The 19,505-nt window shown below is 41.7% G+C and overlaps 1 protein-coding gene across 1 annotated transcript in view; it reads right to left on the reverse strand.

Annotated features, from left to right (window-relative positions):
* Positions 1 to 984: 984 nt before the first annotated feature.
* LOC117752715 (dynein heavy chain 9, axonemal-like) overlaps positions 985 to 19,505 on the reverse strand; it is a 50,959-nt gene continuing 32,438 nt past the window's right edge. Inside the window, exons 18-25 of the mRNA XM_034570299.1 lie at positions 16,553 to 16,780; positions 14,455 to 14,646; positions 14,108 to 14,299; positions 10,732 to 10,902; positions 6,526 to 6,708; positions 3,981 to 4,234; positions 3,751 to 3,886; positions 985 to 1,300 (exon numbers count right to left, since the gene is read on the reverse strand). Of these exons, the coding sequence (XP_034426190.1) occupies positions 1,073 to 1,300; positions 3,751 to 3,886; positions 3,981 to 4,234; positions 6,526 to 6,708; positions 10,732 to 10,902; positions 14,108 to 14,299; positions 14,455 to 14,646; positions 16,553 to 16,780 (1,584 nt within the window). The 3' untranslated portion in view covers positions 985 to 1,072. The remainder of the gene's footprint in view (positions 1,301 to 3,750; positions 3,887 to 3,980; positions 4,235 to 6,525; positions 6,709 to 10,731; positions 10,903 to 14,107; positions 14,300 to 14,454; positions 14,647 to 16,552; positions 16,781 to 19,505) is intronic.

A 19,505-nucleotide genomic window follows, 5' to 3' on the forward strand; every position in this document is an offset into this window, starting at 1 on the left:
TCTGTGGATGGAGACAATTGCTGCCTTTGCACATGACACCAGAAATACATTTGGCCAAAGAGACACAATCCACCAGATGTCTATTTGTGGAGATTAGATACACTTTAATAATCACATGATATATCCATCAGGGATGTTCACTTTCTTTAACAGTGACAGATATGAGGTTTTCAACATTTTTTGTTGTTTTCTTCGGAAATTATGATTGAATCTTTATTAAAAATATATCAATGACTGTGTGCGATTTCTTGCATGTCCCCCCATAAATGTGATTCTTGTGGATTTGAATGTAGTTCCATTAAGGGTGCAGGCTTTTTTCAGCCCCTGTATGGTAACAAATAAGACTGGAAACCAGTAACTATCAATGTGTAGCTGAGAAACATGATGTGGTCTGAGCCATAAGGCTTGTTTTAATGTAAGGGGACTGCTGGACCTTGTCTGATGGAACTAACAAACTAGAACTGCTCTCAGAAGAGCCCACACCTTCTGAGAGCAGTTCTAGTTTGTTAGTTCCATTAAAAAGAAATGTCGGCCTAAAATGTTGACTTCATGAATTTCAATTAGTAACTTTATTACATAGGTTCCTTGTAATGGGTCACATTTAATGAAATGTTTTTTATCATGTTGAGTTAGTGTGAATAGTTTTCCAAAATATATATATTTTTTTTACTTTATTTCAATTTTAAAATGTTCGATCTGAAACAAAATATGTATTATTATTATGTTATTTCCCTGTAAAAGTAAATATACTGTAGGAATAAAACAATAAGCAAGATATACAGATCTTACCATGTTCTGTACTGTTTTTTTCCATTCTTCTACAGCCTGACAGTCAACAAGCAACTGTGGCTGACTGCTCATACCTTCAGCTGGCTCCATCAGTAGTGGAATGAGACCAAAAGCATTACACAATGTATTCCGAAATATTTTTATTTCTTCTTTGGTTTTCTGACAACAGTTAAACCATTGAAAACAATTAAACCTTGAACCAAAAAAACACTAACAATTTAAAAAAACACCAATACCAAAAACTAAAAACTTTAAACCATAACAACTTAAAAAGTTAACTCTGCTAGATCTGCAGAAGCAAGGCCACTCCAGCTAAGGTCCACTTGGAGGGCGGCTCTTTGGTCTTCAGGTTGAAGGTCCACACGTACGTAGGTCCCCTCTGGCGGGTTTTGTAGACAGGGCACTGGTAGATGTTCCGGCTCTCCTGTTTGTCCACTAGGATGGCTCTGATGAACATGACTGGCATGGCTGGGGTGAGCTCTTTCAGGCGGGCATCCACAATCATGCCGGTCTGAAAGAGACAGAAGGTCCAGATGAAGAGGGAAAGACGGAGGAAGACAGAAACATTTCACAGAGCACAGGGAAGTTATAAATTAGTTTGAGCTTCACTGAAAACTTCATCCACACACTGTCCTTGCCATGGAAACTACAATGACTAATGCTCCTTTGTAGGAGAAAAGACTTGATGTTCGACTTATCACAGCTGGCACAAGCAGAGCTAGACTTTCACTTCGCTGTACACGATATGGTGGTACCCTTGAAAAGTGGAGAAAGTCTTATACACACTCTCTAAACACAGTGAAAAAAGAGTGGTCCGTCTCATTAATTAATCCTTCTGCACTTAGTGCCTGACAAACAGAGGTTTCTCCATGCACGCACAGTGACTTTCAGGAATGAATGTAAATCCTGATGACTTTGGAAAAGCTCGGAGGACAGAGCCCTAATTGCATCTGCAATTACTATAAAACTTTAAAGACTTGTTAAAGACCAATAGCTTCATGTCTGCGTGTGTAAATACAAATAATGGGTATATTCAAGCAGACCATGTGGGCTCATTGAGATTCATTGTACATTTAGTTTAATGACACGATATATACACTGCTACTACTGCGTCAGATGTCTATTTATATTTTTATATCTCACTACATATTGAGAGAGTAAAACTGTATCACACAGTCATCACTAAGTGGTGGCCATCCCATAAACACACAAGCTTTCTCTGTGCATTTCTGTCTGTTTGAAATGGGCTGTTTGCTTGTAATGCTCTGGAGCTACTTCAGAATTATTCCTTGTGATTAGTGAGTCCTCCTCAAACCGGCCTAACATATACTGTCACTTTTTATTGTTTGTTTATTCAGTCTATGGTGCAGAGGGAAGTTAGGAAACTTTGTTCATCCTGCCTGATTCATCTGCAATGAAGATTTTATGGTCAATGTTTTTCATAAAATTAAATAGAATTTGCTTTAATAACATTCACGTGTGGCTCTTATAAGTTCTGATTAACTGAACTGCTGTCATTTTTTTTAAACATTCCATGTCGGGTATTTCAGAGGTCTGTTAAACAATCGCAACAATCTTATAAACCCAAGTTCGCAACTTTTCAAAGTAAAAGCTCTGGAATTCAGCTCAACATAAAGCATTACGACAAATTAAACAAACTTTTTGCTTTTACTTTAAAGAGAAATTGCCTGACAGGAAGTGATTCTGTGAATGTTGTTGCCATGACAGAGATTAGTACCCGTCCAAGTCTTATCTGTGTCTCAGTCTGATATGGTGGAATAAAAAACATAAAATTATCAAAATTATCTTGTGGTGATCGACACGCAGTTTGACCCAGTTGCTGCTGTAGTTTATCACAGGACGTAGAAGAAGACATGTTGAACTCTGTCCACAGACTGACTGTAAACACGCTGCCCCCCCGCCACTGACTGCTACTGTTTATTAAATGTTTGTTAATATTGAACGTATCTCAAGTCCAAATCACACCGAACTCGGCACTGCACTTCCCTGGGCCATTAACAAAACACATGCCAAGTGTGAAGTCCATTAGAAGAATGATGAAAGGTGCACGAGACCTGTGTTCCACATTCAGACAGATGTTTGTGGAACTAGTAGGTAGGTATCCATTCCACACACAAGGTGTTTATCTTATACAGTATCTAGCTGTCTTTGTTGTCTTTAACCATTCTGAATGGGGTCATTAATATAGATGAGCAGGCTTATCATAAATCTTTGACTCTTACTGCTGTACAGAGTACAGATGGAGTGCTGCTTACTCTAACTATTCACACTCGGCTACTCCCCGCCAGTGGCACAGAACTGGCCTTGGGGCTAAGAGAAGGAAGATAGGAGGAAGATAGGAGGAGGAGGAGGAGGAGGAGGAGGAGGAGGAGGAGGAGGAGGAGGAGGAGGAGGGGTTGTGAGGAGAAGCTGCCAGGCCTGTCTGTCCGCCTGTCTATTTGCCTGGGTCTCCAACTTTAATGAAGAAAAAAGGAACCACTCCTCTAAAGGGTGTTCTAAGTGTTCAAGTGCAAACTCTGCACATTCGCTAATTAAGAAGTCTACAGGGATGCTCCTTGAAAGCTGGGTGCATATACAGTAGCGGTATGTATGTAGATAGATCGAGCCCTGGGAATCTGAGTAATGCACTGCGCTCTGAGAGCTGACCGTAAGCAGGATGCAAAGGAGAAAATGAAACCACAAAGGGGATGTGGCAGCCCCTAAGGGGAGGAATATTCAAGCTACTTTACTTGACTCATTTTTAATACGCATTTTGAGGTTAGCTCACCTATGTTGGTCGACCATCTATCATCAAAAGAAATGTGTACAGGAAGATTTCCCTACAAGGTGCTTGTGAATAAAAGAGTGCAGCTTTTGATTTGGTTTTCACACCTCTTCCCTGGAGGCTGGATGTCAAAACAAACAGGTAACTCTACGACAAGCAGAAATGGATGAATGTACCTGTGTGTCCCAGCGTGCGCCCTCCATGTACAGCCCATGTACATACGCCCCTTCACGAGGCGCGGAGCTGAAGTCCTCACGATGCTTCTTGGTGACGTCACACTGCAGACACATCCGGTCCAGAGGCCACTGATTCCTGTCATCCACACACATGGAGATTTGGCAGTGTCACACCAAGTGGTTTCCATCACAACGTACAAGTATGATGCCACTGTGAAAACCAACCCTACCTTCGAGCCGTAGCCTGCATGATGGCTGTGAGGAAGGACTGGGGGTTGAAGAAGCCAGCTAGCCACACTACAGCGGGTAAGGCGAAGTCATTGGACCAGTGTTCAAGCTCCTTGATCCTGACTAACAGGTCAGTGAACCACAGGGCCAGGCTGGACATTGAGGGATACGCCCGCTTGGTCCAGTTGTCAGGCACCGTGTCCAGGTAGATGGCGTTCTGAAGGTTCTCCATTTCACCGGTCATGGTTAACTCTCCCTAAAGGGTGGGGGTGACAGACAAAGAAACTATTTAAATCCAGCTCATGGCAGGATTAACCTGCAAGGGGAATTCTAGTGGAACAAGCAAGCCGACCTAGTCTGCTAACTAAGAAGAGTTCACATTGTTTATTTAAGAGACGTTCCTTGTGCCATTGACTCTTGTCTCATAACAAAGTGCAAAACCTCTTGTGAGACGATTTTCACTCTGACAGAAGAGTCTTAAATCAAAGTGATGCAACACAGCTAATTACCTACGATAGCTTCTTCTGTTCCCACAGGCCAACACACTGCATGGCTGCTATACCAGCGGGAGAAACATGGTCGTGGAAACTTTGACATATTGACAGAAGAGCCAAGGATCAAACTACCGTTAGGACAAGCTGCTCGACTATGAGTCTTAAGCTTCAGCCGCCCAAGAACATCAGATACAATTCTTTCTGGATAAAATCTTGTTTAAGGTTAAATATCTAACATTTGTTTCTGTCTAATTGGTTTTGCAGATCTAAAGGCTGAGATTCTTCTTTAAAGGTCGGACAGGTAACTCTGTACAATAGCTCAACCTCTATATGCTCCTGGGAAGGATTTTGCCACACTTTCAATAGAAATGAATAAATCAATAATTATAAACCGTGGCACTGTTGTGTATGTCAAATCACTGTCATGGGTATATATTTCTCAAGAGACCAAAGATGTGAACACTGTAGCAGAGAAACATCACAGGACCTTTCAGATGAACATACATTTCATTACTGCTAGAAATATAAATGACCTGTGTGTGCTGTACTTTGATAACAGATTGTCGTGTCGACCTCAGAAAAACGTGTTGTACAGTTTTGCTTCCATCCTCATTCTGATCCTCGAGATAATATCTACTTTAATTAGGATGACTGCTCTCAGTGAACATATGCTGCCTCTTTCCCACAAAAGCCCTTCTTCGCCTTGTGAATTTTCATTACAGGAAGGAAATCGGGAGTTAAACATGTCACTTCCTGTTTGCCTCCACAGCTAAACATTGGAGGTGACACCTTCCAGCAGCATAAGACGCTGAATGGTCACAAACCGTCAGAAACCACTGATGCATACATAAATATGAAGACAAGCATGCCATGCCAGATAAGGAAAGATGCTGTAAGATAGCTGAGAGAAGATGCCACAAGAGTAATGAGACAGCACAGCTGGGAAACAGTGGTACCCTGCACCCACTGACACTGGAGCTGATGTATGGCTGATGTATAGATACCCATATCTGACACAATCATAATCACATTCTTTATAAGACTGAAACAGATCCAGAGTGCTCACCAAGTGCCTTTTCACCTTTTCAATATGTATGACATACTTTGGCACTATGAAGCCACACCATCGCACCAAGGCTAGCAATCTGATAGTTCCTATTTATTCCACTATAAAGACGAAATATCCATTTGCTGGTACAATAGTCTACATGGCTTTTAAATCACTCAGCGGATTTATTGAGGCTTGTAGTGCCAGGAGATCGAATCCTCATAACTCCTGACAAACGCTTTTACACTTTTTTCTCCCCCAGTCTTTCTCTCTTTGTTTGTTGTTAACACAGGAGACAGTCTGACTTGACACACAGAGCATAGATGTCTCGTTCCTTTGTTCTTCCCTGTAAGTCACATCTCTGAGTTACTCTTAAGACCGGGCTTCTGACAAAACCACAGAAGAAAGGTTAATTTCTGCAAGAATACTAATGCAGCCTGTTGGAGTGAACAGCCGCCAAGCCAATCCGAGGGACAGTTCACTTGAGGTTACACTAAAAATGAATAATTCTCTGGGAAATCAGAGAAAAAAATAAAAAAATACCCTATCTCGCAATGTTCTATTTGGTTATATTCTGAAGATTGTGTCAATAGTTTAACAGACCTCTGAAATAGCAAGCAATGTAAGAAGTTAGAAGAAGTTGGAAAACTCTATGTTCATCCCACCTGGTTTATCTGCAGTGAAGATTTTATCACTTAACGTTTTTATTTAAAAAAAAAAAAATCTATTTTAATATGTTTCAAATTTTTGGCTTCTAGATAATGATTTATTGAACTTGTGTTATTTTTTCATACATTGCATGTTGGCTATTTCAGAAGTCTGTTAAGCAATTAACACAATCTTTAGTTCACAACTTTTCAAATTAAAAGCTCTGAAATTCAGCTCAATATAAACCTTTGCAGATTGCACTGCAATTCCCTGGGCAATTGAAAATACACATTCCAAGAGTGAAGCCAATAAGAACAGTGCGTGATATCTCCTCTGCTATTATCACAGTCCTCTCACCTTCAGTCCTAGGTTGAGCTCATGGAGGGAGCATCTGATCTCCTGCGTAAGAAAGTTCATGCGCTCACACTCCTGCAGCGCCACCACCTGGTAGGGAGTCCTCTCCTCGGCTTTCTCCAGCAGCTCGGTCATGTTGAAATCCTCCGGGAGTCTCTCCATGATCTCCTCCAACACCACACGCACCTGATAATATTTGATGGAATGAACAAGTGTGTCAATGAGAGAACTGATAGTAAAAACATACTGTTTGAGTAATCTGTTACAATTAAAGAAATAAAAATGGAGAGGCAATACGAGAGGATACTGCTGGAAATAAAAGACCATTGAAAACAAATTGGGGTTGTCTGTGTCAGACAAACTCAGTGATACCAAAGCTGACAGCCTGAGAAACTGTTACAGTTTGAAATAGACAGCCCCATAAATATTCATGAAGATATATTTTGCAACGGCAGCTCTTTGTTTTCAATAACAGTCTAATCCCTCCAGCAAATCAATGCTCACATCATATTTTTGTGGGTAAGTGATGAAAGCTAATGTCTATGTCAACATTTTCCCAAGGCAACCAGCATTAGCGATCAATCAACGGATTAGGTGCCGAACAAAGGATATGAGGTCATCATATCTATGGATTTTTCAGTTCAAATATCTGATGTGGGTTTGGCAGCAACTCAGCGCGCTGAATAGGGAGTGGGCCTCATTGGTAAGCTCTGCGTGGCTGTCATCTGTTCGGACAGGAGTATCCAGGCTTCTGAGCCAGAAAGGTCACACATCATAATACATCAGGGAATGGACACACGTATACAGAATACACAAAACATGCACTGGCAAAAATATCCCATACTAGACTAGAAGGCCTTTTGATAAAGTGCGGTCACCAGTTTGAATATACATATTTTCAAAATATTCTGTCTGTCTGTCTGTCGGTGTTGTGCAGCTCTCAGCTTGTAATCATCAGCTTTACATCATGTGTTCAACTCCTGCATGAATAATCTGAACCTTCCTTGTGTCATTAGTGTTGAAAATGAACAGACAGGATGACATCAGGACACCTGATAGTTCCCATCAGTTGGTTTTGCTCAGCTTGTAACAGAACAGCCTGCATGTGGTGGAAATGCTGTTTCCAGGGTTTCACATGAGATGTTTCCTTTGCTTGATATGCAAATATGTTAACTGGAGAATTGTACTTAGCTCAGATTTGAACTAAACAACTACTGCAGCCTTTTTTTTAATGTGTCTGGCTGATAATCACAGTAATTTTGAACAAAAACATACAATAAAAATCGAAAAACTATGAAAGCAGGAAAGCTCTGATAAAAATGTTTGAATGTTTCCGTATTTTGAGAAGAGATGTAAAAGAGGTCACTGATTCTGTTGACCAGATTTCCTCAGGCAGATTGTTCCATTGCTCCAGGGCTCTGCCACTTCTAGTTTTCAGCCATGCTCAGGTAAAAGTCCCCTGTCTGAGGAGCTTAAGCTCCGTATTGGATGGTATGGGACTCAGAGGTCTTACTCATAAATACATGGTATTGAGAAGTGTCTTAAAAGTCAACTGCAAGATCTGAAAATCCATTTGAAACTTTGCAGCATTTCCACCACCTGCAGGCTGTTATGTTACCTATAAAATCTCAGCAAAATCCAACTGATAGGAAATAAAGTTTCTCGGAAATGTTAATGCTTGAAGCTAGTGCAGATGAAATTTAGAAATCTGCTGCAGATTTTGATTTGAAGAAAATATAACTATGTCGATATTAAAGAGGACAACGTCAAAGTTACATGGTCCTCAAAAGAGGCATTTTAAGTGCAAGTGATCTGAACAACAAATGTATGCCTGTGGCGGGTTCAGAACAGCTGCAAGTGTTGTGGAACAACCATCTGGGTTTTTCAGACATCACAGGGTGTTTATCTTACAGAGAAACAGATGATTACCACCATGACGCAAATGTTAAGCTGAGGGGACGCCACAAACCAGGGCTGAGCATAATGCAATGTGGAAATTTAACTTTATCACCTGTTATTGACACAGTTTTTGCTCGGATCAAATTGTAATTATTGGGATAATAATATGTTCAGAAGGCATACTTCAGAACCACCTCGTCATCCAAAAGTTTGAAGGCAAATGTGTTCTTGTTAAGAAAAGATAAATCCGCCTGATGATAAATCATTTTATGCTAATAGGCATAATGGACATTTAACAGAGCTAGCAGTCAGACAGGCTAGACCCTTATTTATGGTATTAAAACAGTCACACTCGCTCTATTGAGTTTTGCAGGGCTACAGTCTCTCTGACAGAATATTTGTCTGAGCTTTTGCACTGAACTAAGCTTTGTGTCAGGGCGGCACTGAACCAGAAAATGCACCAGAAAATGCCATCCCTGTAAAAATCACCCTGGGTGCTGTCAGACGCCCCAAACAGTTGGTCCCAATTTATTCTCAATTCCGTGTGCAGCAGCTAAAGCAAATGTCACCTGTTGTCATCACACATTGAAGATTTGGCCTTTTTTTCTCACAGCTTAGTGAAAGAGTCGTGCTGGTGAAAGGCCTTGGCTTACATATCTGCTCAGGATGGCTCCTGTGTATGAGGGCTTGACTTTTCAAAGTAAGAATATCATATCAGAATCATGGGCTGAGTTCAGATGCCACCATTATACCTCCTAAAGCCGCACTGGCCTGCAAGTGGGTTTGTCATAACAAACTTATGCTGCACAAAAAGCATTGTTTAAACCCACAGAAGCTGGTTTTATATTCCAGTGGGGTTCCAAAGTTTCCAGAGCCTCCAAAGATCTCTAACTGAATTTTGGAGTAAGTAGTATTCATCTTCTCTACGCAGCAGCACAAGAATCTACAAATACTCCATTAGATGTTAAAGTCCTGCTTTGAAATTCCTGCTTCATTATTTCTATCAAATGAGATCATTTTTAGATTATTAGATTGTTAATACTGATGCATCACATGATAAATGGTTGTGAGACGATCAGTGAAAGAGGAAAGAAGAAAAAACTTTTTTGATAAAAACATAGATTCTGGGATTAGACTTTTTTCTCATCTTTGCCTAAATGTGAAATATTGAAGTTTTTCTTTTTTGGGGCCTCAGACTGTTACTTCATTGAAACCATTAAGTTAAGAATAGAAACATCTCTTTGAGAAATAGGAACCAATGGGTTTAATATTCATTTAAGAATATGGCTTAGATATTTAACTGACATGCTCAAGCCAGACAAAGTGGAATAAGACCATTTCTCACACTTAAAGCATGGATATTGTAAAGGGATCAATTCTGTTCAACTGTCCACATAGTGAAGATGATGACTTCTGTGGGTAAGAAAGTGACCACGTGAAAGTCATGCTGACAATCAGGCTCAAGAATTTAAAGAAAACAAAAACTATGAAATGAACAGTTAAAGCAACTAAAGACAACAGAATGTGAGTTTGGACTCAGAAATGTTCACATATACTGTATTATTACATTCTTACAGTAAATACGTGAGAAAGGTGAGAAACCTGCTCAAGGTAATGATTCAGTATTACTATGGAAAGTATTGACAGGAAGTACCTTTTTTAGAAGTAATCTCTTCACTTATTATCTTCGGTAATACTTTAGCTTTAGTGATGTTAAGAATACCCACTGTTATTTGTAGAGCTACAAACTATTATGTATTTAATAAGTGTTTAAGCTCTGTCAAGGACAGTGTGCAGTGTGCATCAGTCAAATTTAGTAAAACCATGTCCTTATTATAATTTTTTTTTCTAGATATGGAAAAACGTAATCCTTCCTGTTTCTTTATAATAATGTCTGCGAGCACAAAACCTGACCTGTAATTAAAGGATTTTCCCAGAGTGGAGGTTCTTGATTGGCCTGCACAGAGCCCTGACCTCAACACCTCTGGGATTAACTGGACTGTAAACCAGATGTTATCAGCCAACATCCATCCTCAAATCCCAGCAGCCAGGTCCCACAGTCTGTTGGGAAGCCTTCCCAGAAGGGTGGAAGCTGCAGCAGCAGCAGATTAATACCTGTGGTTTTGGACTGCGGTGGTCAACAATCACATATGCTTGTAATGCCCTGGTGTCCCCATCCTCTGGTCATGATTTGTACGATGAGCCACAAATATATATGTTATATGAGATTTTAAAATATCAATATCAGCTCATCCACGAATCATCTTTACACTGCAAGTACAGATTTACTGTATAAATCATCCTATTCACCTTCTCCTCACGCGTCATCCCGCCGCCCTCACCAGCCCCCCCGTCTCTGGGCTGCATCTCCAGCACAGTGCGGAAAAGCTTCTCCGAACTTTGAGTAAGGAAGCCGATCTCAGCGTTGGGATGGAGGCCGTACAGGTAGGGTGACTCAGCAGGTAGGGTGTCATCAATGTACTGGAACAGAAGAAACCACCACAGAAATGTTGTAGCATCAGAAACCCACATTTATTCAAGGGGTTCACAAAAGAGTTTGTACAAAATAAAGTCTACAAAGGCAGCATAATTGTTTTCTCTTTTTTTTAACCTTCTTTGTCCTGAACAGGATAACATTTGAACTGAAATTCCCTAGCATATTATTTTAAATCAACAGAATGAAGATTGTAAACTCCAATTGCTTTGTGACTAAATTGCACCACTCCTTTTCCCCACTCAGGTGTTTAGTTTTCTTCTCTAGTACTGCTGACAGGGGCCGATAATGGAACCATATAAATGATGAGAGATTTCTGGGTGAAATTCAAACACTCGGGATCAATTGACACGCTGCTAATGACCAGAACCAGGGGGAGGGAAATGTGGCATTTTCCATCTGCTGGTCCATAATGAATATCAATTCTTTTAAGTTGGAGCAGATGAAAGTGGAAGCTGTGTTCAGACGGGCTGCTTTTTGTGGAGCACTTAAACAAAATTAAAAAAAGAAAGCCTCTTCTAATCATAATGTCCTTATGAAAGTTTTGATGGAAAATATGTTGACCTTTAACACAGAAACACTTTGTTGTCAGATGTTTGATCTCCCCTGTACTTGCCGGCTAACTTTTGATGATTGCATATACCTGTATATTGTAGTAAAACTGCTGAGTCACCGGGTTCTTCTTCATGTCTGTGCCACCTCTCTCCTCCATGTACTGGAAGTTTGCTCCAGATGGTTGAGGGTGGCGATGACCTGACACACGCTCTGGGACCTACAGGCCTTTACAGCTCCTGTTCTCTGGCCAAATCTTTAAACGCTCAAACCCCCCCCCCCCCCAACCTAGTTGAATGGTGACAGCCAAATGTAAAATGCTCCAGTCCTTCCCACCGGAGCCACTATGACAGTCAGGTTGTGCTTACTGAGCAGGAGACTGAGAGAAAATTAGATACTAGTCGTACTCGCCACTCCCTCTGGCTCCCTGGGGACGTCAAGGGTGAAATCTGTACTGTCTGTGAGAACACGTTTTTTACCCAGCCTTATTCATATAAATCAGTTGACAGTTTTTCTTAAGGCACACCAGTGAAGTTGTTTCCTGCTGTAATAGAATAAAGCTTTAAAAAAAAAAAATCAACCCCAGAAAACAAATTCTATCGTGAAACAACCCCAATATGCTCGGCCCAGCGTATTTATTTATCTCTAAGGATGATAAATAACATGTGAGACTTTACAGCGCGCTGCCGCAGTTGACACGAGAACCTGCCTCGTTTTTGATTTCACCCTGTCAATCAATGCTGGTGTTAAATGATAAATAACAATGCACGACAAGCAAGGTGAGGTAGTGAGGTGAGGCAGTAACCTGATAATGCCAGGGAGCTGTCACACATTGTGTGTGAGCTGCTCTAAAGCAAAGTCAGGCTCAATCATGTCAAAATTATGAATGGTTATCACACAGGGGATGAAGCTGAAGGTATGATGCAGAATCGCAGCGCAGTGGCTGCTGGATTTCATCTGTTCTTGTCCATTTAACAACAAAAAGTGGCAGAATTTATAAAGCATCCATCTACCTATTAATTTCACAAGCATCTGTCTGTCTGTCTGTATGTGGAACATATATCTCGAGATGCGTATATTTTATAAGGTTCAGACTTGGGCCCAATCCCATTTCACCCCTTGGCTCTACCCCTACCCCTCGTTTTCAAGGGTTATCTTTCCCCTTGAAACGGAGTCACACACGGGTAGTCGTTGAAATCTTCCCCTACGAATTGGGACAGCCCTTCAAGAAGCTGTTATATCATCAGTAGTCGTCGAGGAAACCCGACACGTCATCAGTAGTCGTCGATGTAAACAGACGAGACAGGGGATGTCATTGTCATAACATTGTTGAGATCTTAAATAAATTATGTGAAAATACGGGATTATCATGCAAAAAAAAGATCTAGCATGCTTCGTTTTGCGTGTTCAAGTGTAGGGGTAGGCTGTCCCAATACCTGTTGGGACGGAGGGGTAGGGCCAAGGGGTAGGGCCAAGGGGTAGGGCCAAGGGGTAGGGCTATATTGCCCTCGAAAAGGAGATTTTTCACACCCTCACTTCAAACGTAGGGGTACCAAGGAGGCCTTGCGAATCACCGGCAAGCAGGGAGGGAGACCCACAAATGTAGTATTTTCTCCATTAATAAGGATTTAAAAATTACGATAGTGAATTGTAATATCTGAGTTTAACATAATTATAATGTATTGTGGTCACTTTTTTCACAACAGCGAGTGCGCTAGCATTAGCATGCTAACGATCTCTTTTTTGCATGATAGTCCCTTATTTTCACATAATATCACATCAATTTCAATCCCTTCAGAAATTGTCACATTATTTTATTTTTTTATTTATATTTTATTTATATTTGTTTATTGTCTCGCTACTTTGAATTCTTGTCTTTCTATTTTTAATTTCCTGTTGCTAGATATTTATAATTATATCAATAATTTCTTAGTCTAAGCTATAACTGTTAATTCTATAATTGGTTTTCTTACTTCATACCTCATGTGGGGTACCCTCCAGTCTTCCTCCACACAAAATGTCATTATACTTGTACAGTGACGGTAAAGATCTCTTGAACTTTAAACTCAACAATGCATTTTAGTTCTATTCTCTGCACACAATTTTCTCATGGGCGTTAATAAACATTTTGTGTTGTGACACATCTAGATCCACTTATTTTGACTCCACACCTCTCAACGTTCCTTGTTAGATGACTTCTAAATCTCAGCTTTCTAACTTTCAGGTATGCCTGCGAGAGTTACTGGCAAACTCTTTCCACCCACGGAGCATCTCCACCTCTGAGAAATATTTGTATAACTCAAAATACAATCTGTTACGACCCAGGGACCCATATGGGAGTTTTATTGTTATTGATTTAGTAATGAATTGTAGAATTCTACACTGTATATTGGGAACAGTGATGGAGGAAGAAATATCTTTTAATTATAGTGATTCAATTATAGACGCATTAAACCGACATTTATTTTGCCACATAGAAGTTCCTTGGGGACCCCTGCTGGTCCAGAGACAACAACTCCAGAGGTGGAATCTTAGTATTTTCTTGTACTGTAACTATGTATTCATTGCCCTAATATCAGGGCATGACTTAATGTTTCAGGTGGTCTAATGGCCTCATATGGTCTAACCTGGATGACTCACCTGGTGGTAGTTGTTATAGTCCATGTTTCCAGGCAATGGGAAGCCAGGCGCGAGGCACAGCTCTCCCTCCATCATCTCAGGCTTGATATACTCTCCCAGGTAGGTGCGACACAGACGGCGGTCCCAGTCGTCTGTGATGTGACCTCCGTACATGATCTCACCGAACAGGTAGCGCAGGTCATCAAACGGCACCTGGGAATTAGAGACAGAGGGGATCTTGCTTTGCTAGATGCTGGCCTGTGGTGTTTAGCTGGGGTCACATGTGTTTAGATTTTCAATTAAGATTACAAGCGGTGGCCTTCGTAATCCTTTGCACAGGAATACAAATAAAACAGAAACACACGTACCTTCGGATTGGCCTCCAGGTAGTTATAGAGGACGTTGATAGAAATGGTGAGGTCGCCGACGTTAAAGGGGTATGATCTGTTCCAGCCTTGAGGACCAAACTTGCTCCTCTCTGCCACGACCGCATGGAAGTAGCACACAGCAAATAAAATACTCTTGAACTCGTTCTCCTGTGCGCACATTTCCAGCGTGTCCTGGAAAACAACAGAAAGACACATTTAAACGAGGCTGGACTAATCACCTCCTGAAGTGTGCAGTTGCATTAACAGAGACAAGTTGGTGTGTTACAGGTAAAAAGTTGTGGCAGGCAGCCCTGTGATCTCCTTTATTTAGAGTCCCCAGCGGTGCGGTGCACTAACAGACAGACAATGAGATGACTCGATGGCAATAAACCCTACAACGAGATTCCCTTTTAATTGTCACAACTTGTCAGACGCTTTCAGCCTCCAACAGTCTCTGGGGCTCATTATTCCAGACAGGCAAATAAAAAACTGGACATAAATGGCATTGTGATCTCTGGGGGGGAGAGACAGTTAAATACGCATGCCAATAACCCCTATGGAAATGGGAAGGCTAAATTCTCTTTATTCCAGCATGTGTCATGGTGAGTGCCACGGTGAGGGCCTTTCACTCTCCCAGCTGCAGTGCCCTGGGGAGCTGACTCCTGTGATGCACACACAACTACAGTGCAGGCTGACTACAACAGACACACACACCCTATTGGAGGTTTAGTTAATATTCTGCACAGTACTCCTCTGCTCAAAACAGCTGAAAGAGATGCATAGCCTTTCTATTCATGACCTGGACTGGAGAGAAACGACATGCAGTCAGATTGCAGAGAGACACATGACCAAACACATGCATGAACACGCACTGAAAGAAACACTTTAATATCAATAAACTTACATAGGTTAAGAGATTAGCTTCTAGGTGTGCGTGAGTCTGAACAACGTGACAATTGGACAGATACAGTGAATTGATCAGTTTCAGCAAACTGAGAATTGCAAATCCGTAACAGCAACAACAGTGTTATAAAACTGTTATCTCAGTAAAAACCGAAACCACTGTGCTAGACATTAACATCAGCCCACCCGGACTCCATCTTACAGGCTTCCGAGAATGGAAATAGGCAGTGTAGCTGTACGCATCTCCCAGTGAAAAGGTCAAGAGGAAAGAAACTGTCATTTCTCTGGCTTAGCGCTGGCTTTGGCCATGCGGGTGGGCTATTACAGAGAGTTAGCCTTACATTGATTAGCTTTCACTGAGCACACATGACTGGAATACTCCCTCCATACTTGCCTCAGCAGACCTCCCTTAGGCCCTGCATACAGCAAGGCTCACAAGCACGAAGTACTTATCAGGCAGATAGACATCGGCAAACTAAGAATCGTGGAAATGGACTGGGGGGGGGGGGGGGGGGGGGGGCGAGCACTCAGGTAATGGTGCAGAGGAAGATGCATTGGCAGAGAAGCACTGGGGTAATGGTAATGCTCAGATAGAGATGAGGAAGTGATAAGGTAAAGAAAAGCAAGGAGAGTCCACTGCAGCGCTCCGGTCCATTCTGACTAGGACGCCTGTAGGACAGACCAGCAGCATGACACTCTTTGGCCACTCACTGATAACATCCATCTATCCGTCTTCATGTTAAACCTCCATGTTCCCACAGACTGTAACCACACTATCTGTTGACGTTAGCATGTGCTACATTCACATCTGTCCTCTATGGGTCAGCAGCAATTCCAACGTGAGAAAGGTGACTGCAACCATCTGCTACATGCTGCATATCTACAAATTGGCAACTTTAAGCTCTGTTTGCTTTTTACCAATCCCCTTGTAACACCTTTCAGATTACAAATCGTCATCTGATTGACTGTTAATGTAAAATATTGATTGGCTTTAATCAATTTTTATGCTGTTAGGCAGCTCATCCTTTAACCAGGCATCTTATTTTATGACCTCATGTTGTATTTCATTAGAATAATGTTACAAAGTAAGTATGGAAAACATTCAAGTGTGGTACCTCAAACTGTACGTACAATATTTAGTTATTTTCCACCACTGATGAGGTTATTATTCTCAGATTGCCTCCTGGACGTTTACCTGGTTGAAGTTGTCTAGAGCCTTGTGCAGGTTGGCATGCATGCCTGTAGGTGGTTCATTGGTGATCTTGATGGAGTTCTCCAGGATGCCCTGTGGGATGATGTGGCCCTCGGGGGTGGAGGAGGGTTCAGCACTAACAAACACCCTGAAGTCCTCGTGGCTTCCCTCTGCGTGCTGCTCCAGAATTTTCTCTAACGAACCCAGCCAGCTAGCCACCAAGTGGATGTTCTACAGGGAAAGGAACAGGAAACAGGGTCAGCAGGGACAGAGATGAGGAAGAAGATGACGACATGTTATTGGTTGGGGACAAGATCATTTTCCACTGTGAGGGTTGAAAACCTAATCTTCACTAAGATAATGTTTTCTGTTGGATATCTGTGAAAATTCTGGGCTTTAATGGATAAACCATAATAGCTTAATTAGATGATTGATGCTGGAATCGCCTGTATAATTTAGTTTTGTAATGACAACTAGCAAAAAGGAGCAATTAAAATGTTGCATATTCTCCTCTCTCCACTGTGACTTTGATGTGGCACCAAATTAAATGGTACATAGCACTTGAAAAACCCATTTCTAGGTTGCTGACATGAAGCGACCATTCTCCAGCGTAACTTCAGCTGACTTTCTGCACATTCATCTCTCGGTGCGGCGAGGACAGCGGACCTGACTTGTACTATCACACAAGCATGGATGAGCTCAATTTTCCATCTCAACTGTCCTGACACTTACAGGATATCCTGTGAATGATAAGGAGTCAGCCATGCCCCCCCACGTCTCACCATGCAGCGCTGCCCATTCCCTAAATCTAATTACAGCACTAATAACTACAGTCATTAATTCATAAGCCTCTTTGCGTTCTCATTTCCCTTTGCTCTCCATATTTAATCTTCCTTATGATGGCTGAAGTTAGCCCTCTTTCCGAACGATGGGACACGACACTGAGAGGAACGTCACATTTTTGGGAGAGTCATTGAATAAAAGAAATACGAGGAGAGAAGTTTCACATTCTGTGAGAGAGAGGTCCGGGAGGAGCTGGAAGCCGAGAAGGGGATAAGTTAAGTTTCCCCCCTGATGCCTTAGAGAATAATGAATGGTATACAAATTAAAAGTCTAAATTCAAGTGCTTTTTCATCAAGCCACAGTACAGCCCTTCCTCTTGGCATGTAAATACTTTGGCAATAAAGGGAGCCAACAGAAGAAGTGAGAGACTGCCTCAGAACTTGTCACTGTAATGAAACCATTCATCCTCTGGCTGCAGGGGGAGAAGAGGGAGAAGAACAAACAGAGTGAGAGAGACAGACCAACAGGCTGACAGACCAACAAACAAGACAGAGGAGCAGCCGCTACTTTATGGCTTTTTAATTAACTTTCAGGTGAAACATTTTTTTGTTCCCTCAACGTCTTCTTGATAAGAGCCTTCCAGCCCCTGTGATGACAGCGCTGATACTACATCAAAGAGTCACCTATTTACATAATAATATAAAAGTTGAATCTAAAACCCATTAGAAGCCACCACTGGCAAGGTCTTTGATGCATTGCTATCACACAACCTGAGGGAAAAGCACAATGGCGCATTCAACTGCCTGTCACACACAGGACTTGTACAATAGCAAATATATAAAAACATTCAGGTGCGCGCGCACATACACACACAACACATTTCTCTTTCTCGAAGGCAAAAGCACATTTGTCAAGGAGCAGCGCTGAGGACAGCTGCACAGCTGGGCTCCAGCACTGAGGAGGCGGCCATGCAGTGGAAAAGCCCTCAGACTCCAGACTGACGCCGAAATACTTTGTATGGGGCTGAAGTGCCGAGAGCATAACAGACTGCTGAGTCTATATTTAAAACTGGTCAGGATAAATATGCTGGATACAAATACACAATTAGACTTTGGAGGCAATGCTTGTTCCCAAGCCCTGGCGAGAAGAAAGAGGGTTGGGTGTAGGGTCAGGAAACCGCTCCCTGTACAAAACTAAATCTTTGCTACGGAAACACAGACTCCTGAATGACAGACTCCAACCCTGGTAGAGGACAGGTAAACCACAGGTAAGAGACCAGCCAGCATGCTTTCGGCAGAATAGTTCATGTGTAGACCAGATTGCAATCCTCTGTAACATAGTCAAGTAATCTCTGAAACAGTCTCAGCTATAAACTCCATCGACTAAAAGGCGGCAAATTACATCGTTGACCGAAACACCCTCTGGAAACTTCTCTGAGACTCAAGCAAAATGGGAACTGCTACAGAGAGACATCACGCAGAGTTATCCACCGTGAACAATTGGTGTCAGGAAAAGGTCCGTACGATGCCCCCGCTCTTCTACCATCTGGGTATTTATTGGATAATGAAGACCACAGCAGCACAAAGTGGACAACCACAATGCAGCTGGATGATCTAGACTTTGTTGATGACCTTGCTTTGCTATACCGAGAGTGAACGCCGATTGTATCCATTCCCACTGCAGACAAAAGCCAGATGATAGCGGGTGTTAGTGGGTTTTTTGAACAGTGGAGCAGGGGCTTAAGTAAGTAAGTACGATTTTGGTGGACTGTTCTTAATAGCCATCTAGGTCTCTGTCGTACATTTAATTTATATTTAACAGTATCAATGCAGTAATTACACTTAAACACGTAGCAGACAACAGAGGAGAGGATGATCGAGTATTAAATCTGGTTGCAAAGTGAGAGTATTTTGAGCATCCAGGGGACCGGAAATTCTTGAGAGTCTTGAATGCAAATGAAACTCTGTAACAATCATCACAAAAGATTCACAACTATGGTAGAAAACATTTCAATTTCTGCTGTGTACATGGAAACATAAATAGAGAAGTAAATTACACCTCTCACGGTGCATTTTGATGAGGAATGTCCAATAAGAATCTATTAAATGTTACATGCACAGCTAACAATTCGTGGATGCTTCAGATTACAATACTTTAAAATATCCTTTTTGAC

Source organism: Hippoglossus hippoglossus, chromosome 19 (genome assembly GCF_009819705.1).
Source record: "Hippoglossus hippoglossus isolate fHipHip1 chromosome 19, fHipHip1.pri, whole genome shotgun sequence".
In the NCBI taxonomy this organism is placed as follows: Eukaryota; Metazoa; Chordata; class Actinopteri; order Pleuronectiformes; family Pleuronectidae; genus Hippoglossus; species Hippoglossus hippoglossus.